The sequence below is a fragment of the Micropterus dolomieu genome, unplaced genomic scaffold (assembly GCF_021292245.1).
Source record: "Micropterus dolomieu isolate WLL.071019.BEF.003 ecotype Adirondacks unplaced genomic scaffold, ASM2129224v1 contig_14789, whole genome shotgun sequence".
Classification (NCBI taxonomy): Eukaryota; Metazoa; Chordata; class Actinopteri; order Centrarchiformes; family Centrarchidae; genus Micropterus; species Micropterus dolomieu.
The window spans coordinates 9,330-19,389 of NW_025743775.1; the positions used below are offsets into that span (position 1 = coordinate 9,330).

The 10,060-nt window shown below is 45.0% G+C and overlaps 1 protein-coding gene across 1 annotated transcript in view; it reads left to right on the top strand.

Annotated features, from left to right (window-relative positions):
• Nucleotides 1-1,608: 1,608 nt before the first annotated feature.
• Nucleotides 1,609-10,060, top strand: part of LOC123967014 (glutamate dehydrogenase 1, mitochondrial) — a gene marked incomplete at its 3' end in the record, with an annotated part of 9,152 nt that continues 700 nt past the window's right edge. The window contains 6 exon segments of the mRNA XM_046043063.1: nucleotides 1,609-1,710; nucleotides 1,861-1,916; nucleotides 4,223-4,286; nucleotides 4,542-4,636; nucleotides 7,455-7,634; nucleotides 9,414-9,551. Coding sequence (XP_045899019.1) covers nucleotides 1,656-1,710; nucleotides 1,861-1,916; nucleotides 4,223-4,286; nucleotides 4,542-4,636; nucleotides 7,455-7,634; nucleotides 9,414-9,551 — 588 coding nt within the window.

The window sequence follows — 10,060 nt, forward strand, 5'->3', positions numbered from 1 at the left end:
AGGAGCTTCAGGGTCAGTCGACACGTACTTGAGATGGCATTCAGGGGCCCGGGGAAAGCATTTTACAGCTTGGGACAGAAACAAGCTTTCCAAAAGTTTTAATATTGCAGAGAAGATGATTGGCAAGTTACAAAAGCAGCTCGGTGACGTATTTGACAGTGCTTAGGAAGGCCAGACAGATATCTGTAGGCGCCCACTAAACTCCGTCTGGCTGCCGATTCAGGGACCCGGGACAAATATAAGATCTTTTATTCCCCGTCAGACCTCATTCCCTCCCGCTGCTGCTGCTGTTTTCCGCTCACGGTACAGTTGTTGTGTTTAATGGTGGCGCTGTGTTGTACTCTTCATATTTCATAACTGTGCTTTCATGGTTGTATGTTTATGTTTTGGAAAAGTCAAAGACAAATTTCCACTAAGGTGGACAATAAAGTCTAATCTAGTCAACCTGGAACAGTTGCTCTCCGTGGATAATGGATCCCAGAGGTGGGAGTTTCCACAGTGCGCTATGATCCAAGTACTGCATCCATCCAGTGTTATAAATCAGGAAGACTCCGCACACTCAGCCTGTTAGCATGACGTCCATGTTTGGGGTTCAGATATTTGAATCTTTAAAGCTCTTCCAGTCTGTCCAATATAAACCAGAGATGCTCACAAGTCCCTGAGCTAGAGCGCAAGTCCCTGAGCTAGAGCGCAAGTCCCTGAGGTAGAGCGCAAGTCCCTGAGGTAGAGCGCAAGTCCCTGAGGTAGAGCGCAAGTCCCTGAGGTAGAGCGCAAGTCCCTGAGGTAGAGCGCAAGTCCCTGAGGTAGAGCGCAAGTCCCTGAGGTAGAGCGCAAGTCCCTGAGCTAGAGCGCAAGTCCCCTTAAAACTTACCTGATTAACAATAAACCTGTAGCCTCTTTCTAGCCAACGGTAATAATTAACGTGATGGCAGCCGCGGGACATAAATGATTACGTTAATCGACCACCACAAGTTTGGGAAGTAAACCAGCACTCTTTTCATAATGAACAGTCGGAGTTAAACTCTTGTAGGTCGTAGTTAAAGCAAGAAGCAAGCTAACGTTAGATAAGCTAAACGTGTTTACTAACCTATTCTAGGTTTTTATTCTATTAACCCCGTCTCTGACATAAACAGCCCACAGGGACATTTCAGCATGTGAGCGGCTGCAGCTCATGAAGCTTTTTATGGTGTATTTTGTTCCTGGCTGTATGTTGATGTGTCAAGTATTTGGTTTTAGTAACAACATCCTGCCAGGAGACAGTTAGGAGGTTTTCTGGTGGTGTCGAACTGGGACGTTGGTAAACGTCTCAAACAAAAGACTGGTTACTGCGTGTCGATTATTTTCTCTGTTAATCGATTAATTGTTTGGTCTATAAATTGGTGAAAATCAGTTTTTCCCGAAGCCGGAGATGACGTCCCCGGACGTTTTGTTTTGTCCACAACCCAAAGACATTCAGTTTACTGTCACAGAGGAGCAAAAAACCTGAAAATATTCACATTTAAGAAGCTGGAATCAGAATTTTGCCTTTAATTTACTAAAGAAAAGAAACCTCGACAGGAACTGAGGTGAGACCTGGTTCCTTACTGAAGAGTCTACTTACACAAAAGTTTTGTTGTTTGCGTGTTTCAGGAATCCGTTACAGTACAGATGTGTCTATGGACGAGGTGAAAGCTCTGGCCTCGCTGATGACCTACAAATGCGCCGTCGTCGGTGAGTACACACACGTTTGTTCCTCTGTCCTCGTGGGGACGTCTCATTGACATAATGCGTTCCTGAAACCAAGTCTTGACCCTTAAAACGTCTGGCGTCCAGCACTTTGGAGCCCACAAATGAAAGTGACTGTTTGTTGTGGTGTTCCAGATGTGCCGTTTGGTGGAGCCAAAGCTGGAGTGAAGATCAACCCGAGGAACTACTCTGTAAGTTTCAACACGACCTTTCTGATCTCACTAGTTGTTCTCCAGTATCACGACTCGAGGGAAGTTTACCAGGTTGAACCAACGGGGGTCAAAGTGTCAAAACAAACACATAAAGGACGACGAGACAGAAAAGGCTTCGGGCCCCTTGTGATGATCCTCAGCAGGAAGTTGATAGTAAATTTATTTTTATGTTTTTAGTACACACAGTAGGGGAAAACAAAGTGAATCAAATAAATAAATATAAAGGAGAAACACAACAGCATAAATACCTCGGGAACAAGAGCAGCACACAAACCTTGAAACGTCGACTTGTCTCTGAGCGATCGGACAGACGATAAAACAGGTTTAAACGGACACCGTTCAGACCTGCAGAAACATTTGTTATGATTGTACCAGCAGATCAGGATCATCAGCTGACACCGGGCTTCCTGCCAGGGTTCCTGGTTCACTCTCGTTACCGGCTGCTACTGTAAACCTGCGGTTTCACCTCGAGTCTGCAGCTCACTGGTTTTTCCCTGTGATCAGTCGTTTAGGTCGTTTTCTAAGAACAAAGTCTCTGGTTTCATTTGAGGGTTTTATATCTCAGTAAACTGAATATCATAAAGTTTTAGACTCTTAAGATCAGTTTCTGATGTTTGATAGAAAAAACAAATAACCAGTTTACCGATGAGTTGATTTACGAGATTAATCGATATTTGAATCGATACTTTATTGATGATGATGGCATGGCGCCGAGGCCTCGTGATGAGTCGTGGTACTGTCACAGTGGCCTGGTAGTCCTTCATGCTACACCCAGCATATAAATAAAATAAAACAAAAGAATCAAGTTATTTATATCCATATATTTATGAGAACTGTCGATACCACGGTAAAAAATAAATCTGAACAACTAACAGCTGTGAGAGGATGTCCGGGACAGATGAGAGGTGGTTTCATGTTAATATATTCACATTAATTACTTTATTTTCTTGGCTTTTCTATATATTAGCAGTAGTTTGAGATTTTTATGTTGAAAAACTAGTTGGTGATGGATCTTTTCGACCTTTTCAGACGGTCCCTGACTCCTCCCGCAGTCACAGCACCGTTGGACAGACGTTCAGTTCTCAGAGCTGCAAACTGCGTCGTCACCTTTGGTGATTTTGAGTTGATCAAACGGTGAAGCGTCGGCCTGAATCAGCTCTCCAACAGAACTGGGAGACATCGAGGTTTTAACACGCAGCTGTTGAAGGAAACAAACTTCACTCGGTTTCCAAACTCTTCCTGTTCGAGGAGTCGAGGCGGAGCAGTCGCTGCAGTTCTCGTGACATCCCTAATATACTGAACACAGACAGGTGCATCTCAGACAATAAGAATATAATGAAAAGGTTCTGAAATATCTCACTTGGTGTCTAATGAATCTAGAATATATGAAGGTTTTCAGATATTCTGTGTTCCTGTAAAGACCCGGGAAATAATTCTGCAGTTTTTAAATGTAAACAGCAGCGTGTTCCTCTAACTGCTGATAACGCTGTGGTCTCGACCTCACCGGCCTCCCGTACGCTGACCGCCCTCTCAACCCGCTGCCGACAGGAAATGCTGAGCCATCAGCCTGCAGAGACACGCCGGGAGTCCGTGCCTCTCTCTCTCTCGCTCTGCACATGTTTGCTCGACCTTTGCGCTTTCCCATTTTTCTCTGCTGCAAAACACGTCAGCCTCCACACGCGTGCAGCCCTGCGAGGCCTGCTGACCTCCGACCTTTCCACAGTTCCAGGAAGGAAGTTGTTCAGGACAGTGAATTTAAAAAAAAAAAAAAAAAAGGGTCCAGGTCACAATAATGGATTAATTCTAGTGATGATAGGTTGTTGTCGGGAAGCACGTGATGTAAAGGCCCTTAATCAGAATCAGCATTACTGTAAGTAGGTTTACACATGCAGGGAATTCACTTTGGTGTTTTACACAGAAGGAAAAATAAGATAAAGAGCGAGTGCTGCAGGTCAAGAATCGAAATGTAAGATATTAAAAGAAGAATAAAGGAAAGTTCATTTCATTCATTGTTATTTAAATGTCAGTTTCTGCAGTAACGTGCAGAATATTTACATTTAGATCATTTTAATAATTGTGTACCCGTGTGAAAATGCACATTATGTGATTGTAAGGCGTTTAAGTTTGGTGAACGCTACAGAAGCCTGCTGCTGCTGTCGAAAGGATTAGTTTCTGTCTCCTGTCGGTGAGTTCAGAGCTGCAGTCGGGACGCGCTAACCTTAGCTTAGCAGAAAGACTGGAAACAAACAGAGCTGCAGTTTGTGGTGTGTGTTTTTTATTTTTAGGACAACGAGCTGGAGAAGATCACCAGGAGGTTCACCATCGAGCTCGCCAAGAAAGGCTTCATCGGTGAGTCACCTCTAAAACACAGGAACAGGAAGTTTATTATTAAACTCCTTCGTGTTAACATGTTGCAGCTTTTATTGATTCAAGTACTGACACTTTATTTATTTATCCGTTTTATTGGATTTATTCTTCATTCATTCATTTGTGAAGAAGCAACACACCTGACTAACTCCTCTTGTGTGATGAGCAACAGACACTTTCAGACTCGCGGTTCCGTCACCAGTTAGTCGTGTTGTTGACGTCTCTGTGGTTCCGCAGGGCCCGGCATCGACGTTCCCGCTCCGGACATGAGCACCGGGGAGAGGGAGATGTCCTGGATCGCCGACACCTTCGCCAACACCATGGGACACTATGTGAGTCTGACAGTCAGGAGAGGACAAATAAAGTCAGGTGACGAGAAGGAAGCCTGCAGCAGCTGTGCAGAAATTCAAAGTAAAAACAGCAACTTAGAGTTCAGATAAAATGTAAAACTTACACATCAAATAAAGTTGGAAACCACCGCTGCATGCATACAGGAGAGATAATAATACTTTATTTATATAGCACTTTTCAAAACAAAGGTACAAGTGCTTTACAGAGAAACAAGTAGAAAGTAAATAACATCCAAAAGATAAGAGATAAAACGAGATAAAGAAAATATGTAAACGCATTGCAGATAAGAAAAAAGCCATGAGCTGAAGATAAGAGATCTGAGGCCTGCTGTAACGACTTCCTGCATTACTTGGGATGCCGTTCTTAAACCGCCACTGAGAGACCGGAGGAAGTCCCGACTTTACACACTTTACGTTACAACGTTTTAAATGCAGGACTTGTGCTCGTATTAGTACTTAAGTGCAGGACCTGAATACAGGCACATTGTGTTCACATGGTTCCTGTCTTAGAGCACCTGGTCTCAGGCGCCCAACATGTATTTCCTAATTAAAAAAATGACCTCAGGACCTCGTAGATGAGTCGACCTTCAGTCTGAACCAGGTAACCTGGAGACGGCTCCAGCTCGTGCGGCTGAAGTTGGAGGCTGATCTTTGTAGATCTGGATCATGAAATAACGCTGATAGCGGCGGGCGGGCGGGCGGCGGTCTGTGAGGACGTAACCCTGTAGTCTGTCTTTCTGCTTCACACGTGAAGTCACAGCTGTTGTTGTTGGTTGTTGGCAGACTGACCCCCCCACCCTACTAACCTGGGGACCGGTGTCCAAGGTAAAGCTCCTTCTCTTTAAATCTGCAGCTTTGGGTTCAGGCTCGCTCGGGTCTTTCAGCCGGTCTGAACTGGATGGGAGTCCCTGCGTTTGTGTGTGGGAAACCCTGCGTAGGAGCGGGGCTTGTCTTGGTTTCCACTGGTGCCTGGGCTGATGAAGGAGGGTGCGGTCTTCCGTGGTCCTGGTTCAGGCTCTGCCTCCCCTGAAAGGCGTGGTCAGACTCTACAGCGTCCCCTGATAAATCTCAGCCTGCCGACTGGGACACGTTCAGGGATCCTCGGGTTTACGAGTGACGAGCATTAAAGAGCAGTTTCATACTAGAGGAGAGTTTTTGTCCCGTCACTGCAGATAATGTTTTACTTTTTGTTAACCATAAACCTGTTCCTGTCCTAAACTCAAACGAACTCTAGTTTCTCGTCACATGTTTGAGAAAGTGAGAATTTTAACCACGCGGCGATGCTGACAGGCTGATGTTCACCATCGTGTTCTGGAGTCTTCTGAAGTAAAAGCGTTCAGTCAGGATGTGTTTGAGTCCAAACGCACAGAGTGCAACCAGTGTGCAGGATGTAAGAACAAGAGCAGCAGGCTATTTAGCCTCTGTGAGGCACGATAATTACACAGCTGCCTCAGGCGGACTGTTGAAACCTGGTGCTCGCTGCCCAGCTGCCCGTGACTGAACCGAGGACACATTGTTCCAGTCAAGGACAGATGGGAAACATCTGACAGAGCTTTCATCTTCACCAGAGGAGAGTTCCTTTTTATGACCGCTACATAATGAAACACTCACTCACCCATTAACCTCTTACCCTGTGGACGGGGTCACCGGAGCCAATCCCAGCCCACGTCGGGTGAAAGGTGGCGTCCACTCTGGACAGGTCGCCAGTCGATCGCAGCGCCACACATATACACAGTCTCACACCTCAGGGAAATATATGCCGCGTCTCCACCAAAAGCACCCGGATCTGTTTTCAAGGAACTAAAAGGTTCCTTCAGCCCACAAGATTAGGCAGATTAACCAGCTGACGGAGGCTGCACGCCTGCACGCCGTGCAAAGAGATGTACGGCCATCATTATTTAGTAACCACGATCCATGAGCAACATTTACATTTGACTGGAATGTAATGAAAACCTACAGGCTGTGCTTGACCACATGATAAAGTTAGTAACAAACTGGATAAAAATAAAAAAAATAAAATAACTTAAAATAACTCCAGCACAGAGAAAGAAACACAAACGTTATTAAAACCTTTCCATCCGACAGGAGCTGCAGATCAGCTGCAGCGTCACGCCTGAGTCGCCTGAGCGTCGGAGGAACGGGACGTTTAACGAGCTTTATTACCTGCTGTAATCAGCTGCTCCGCTTGTTTTGGAGAGGAGGAGACTTCAGCTCTGTGGAAAAACTTAAAAACACAGTGAAACAAGTAATTTCAGTGACACGTGTTGGCGCGCTACCGCTAGATGGAGAGTCACAGGGTCACCAAAGTTCTTAGAGGTCATCATCCTGAGGGGGACACGAAGATCTGAACCACGTTTCATCACAGTCCATCAGCTGCAGAGAGACAGACACGACCGTGCAAAGCGTTGACACTGTTAGTAAAACAGTGGCGTTGAATGTAACCCAGGTTTGGCTGAATCCAAGGTGACGTCTTCGGATGTCGTGTTTTGTCCGACCATCAGTCCAAAACTCAAAGCTCTTCAGTTTGGTGACAGGAAATCACTTCTGTGAAGCTGAAACTGTTTTGCTTAAAAACAGCAGAGATGGTGAAATGCAGATTAATTTCCTGTTGAGTAATCTATTGTTAAACTAATGTTTCAGCTCTAGTTTTAGTGACGCTGAAGGAGGCGGAGCCTGAAACGGGACACAACGCTGTGTGTTTGTTGATTTGCTGGCTGGTCTCGCTTCTTCTAACGTGCTTTAAATAAGTAAGAACTTGTAGATAAATCTTTCATTCGCCTCTCTCTTTCTTTCCCATCAGGACATCAACGCTTACGCCTGCGTCACCGGGAAGCCCATCAGTCAGGGAGGAATCCACGGGCGGATCTCCGCCACCGGCCGAGGAGTTTTCCACGGCATCGAGAACTTCATCAACGAGGCGGCCTACATGAGCCAGCTGGGGATGAGTCCCGGCTTCCAGGACAAGACCTTCGTCGTCCAGGTACAGTCCGTCCTCTTCATCCCGGGTTCGATCCCCGGCTCCCCCGGTCTGCATGTCAAGATACTGAAACTGAATCACTGCTGAAGGCTGTGACATCAGTGTGTGAATGAGTGAATGTGACATGTAGTGTTAAGCTCTTTGAGTCAGAAGACTGCTTCCAAACTAACAAATACTGCATATCAGAGCCTCAGCTGACGATTATTTTCATCATCAGTTAGTCGTTTGGCTTGTTAAGCATCAGGAAAACGCCGATCACAACATCCTGACGTCGTCCAGTGAAGCCCACGACCCCAAAATATTCAGTGTACTTGTGATGTCGGACCAAGAACAGCAGAAAAGTCTCACATTTGAGGAGCTGGAACCATCTGATGTTTGTATTTTTGCTTGAAAATGAGAATCTTCATGTTTTGTACTTGTCAAAACAGCTGGGGGTTTTAAACAGTAAATATTGCGCCTGGGATATTTTATAAATATTGTATGATAACTGTTGTATTTTAGTTTATTTTCATCAAATCTACAGTTACAATTGCATTCCAGGTGTATTAGACGATATTCAGTTGCATTATAATCTATCTGATGATGATTTATTGCATTAAAATAGAGCTTTTTTTTACCAGGCGGGGATGAAAATATCATATTTTCTTTATTGCATCTCCATGTAGTCTGTAATGTTAAAATAAATAATAATAATAATAATAATATATTCCTTAGCTTCTGACCTTTCAAAGGAGACCAGAATTGTGCATCTAGGCCAAATGGTTGAGGAGATATTTCTGATTTATTTTGGGTTTGTTATTTTAGGCGTTTTTCCTGGAAATAGCTGGCTGACCCCAACAGATTCATTTATAGCTATTCGTGCTATATATTTTTGGGGGGTAAAAATCTTAATTTTTAAAGTAATTAGTAAGTAAAAAGCTGTCAGATAAATGTGAAGTAAAAAATTTTGCAGATGTGGTGGAGTACAAGTACAAAGTGGCATGAAAAGGAAAAAACTAAAGTACAAGTACCTCAAAAATGTGTACATTAAAGCCGGGGTCGGCAGGAGGGAGGCCGTCTCCTGCTGCTTTCTATAAACAGGACATGAGTAAATGTACTTGGTCACATTCCACCGCTGCGTCTGACCCTCTTTACAACCACCAGTGACCGAAATACTGAAGTCACATGATGTCAACTGAGCCGGCTCAGTTTGCTGCAGACGACGCTAACGTACATGTGAACCATCGGGAAAAGTTATTTTGGCACACGGGTCAAGAGAGGAATCCCCTCCTCGTGCTCTTGTTGTGTTTATTAATAAAACAACAGACCCGTGAAACACTCAGTTCATCTGGTTACTGAAGGCTGCCCCTTCCTGACCGCAGAGGCGCGTGACGTTAGCTTGGATTCACAGCCTTCCTCCATTCATCCTTCAGTCCTCTTGGATTCATCATGGGGAACTGTAACCGGCATGTTTCACTACTACGGCTGGGACCAACAATTCTTATCAATATTTATCATTTAAGACCAGAAAATGTCAGGAAATAGTGAAAAATTTGAAAAGAGGAAGTTTTCTGATGCTTTATAAACTAATCAATTAGTCAATCTGTCAATCATCTTCTTGATTAATTAATAAACCAAAGAAAGTGCTGATGAAGTGGATCACCAAAGGGATTATAATTCAGTGTCTGCATCATGTTTCATGGCAAACTGTCCAGTAGTAAAAACACAACACCTGACCAAAGCGCCGCTCAGAGGATCAGTGGATGTTCATGGGTTTTAATGTGCCCTCTGTTTTGTCTGCAGGGTTTCGGTAACGTGGGTCTGCACTCCATGCGTTACCTTCATCGCAACGGGGCGAAGTGCGTCGGAATCGGAGAAGTGGACGGAAGCATCTGGAACCCCAACGGCATCGATCCCAAAGAGCTGGAGGACTACAAACTGGTCAGTACTGGGGATAGATCAATGAACGGGGGTACAAACTGGTCAGTACTGGGGATAGATCAATGAACGGGGGTACAAACTGGTCAGGACTCGGGATAGATCAATGAACGGGGGTACAAACTGGTCAGGACTCGGGATAGATCAATGAACGGGGATACAGACTGGTCAGGACTCGGGATAGATCAATGAACGGGGACTACAGACTGGTCAGGACTCGGGATAGATCAATGAACGGGGACTACAGACTGGTCAGGACTCGGGATAGATCAATGAACGGGGACTACAGACTGGTCAGGACTCGGGATAGATGAATGAACGGGGACTACAGACTGGTCAGGACTCGGGATAGATGAATGAACGGGGACTACAGACTGGTCAGGACTCGGGATAGATGAATGAACGGGGACTACAGACTGGTCAGGACTCGGGATAGATCAATGAACGGGGACTACAGACTGGTCAGGACTCGGGATAGATCAATGAACGGGGACTACAGACTGGTCAGGACT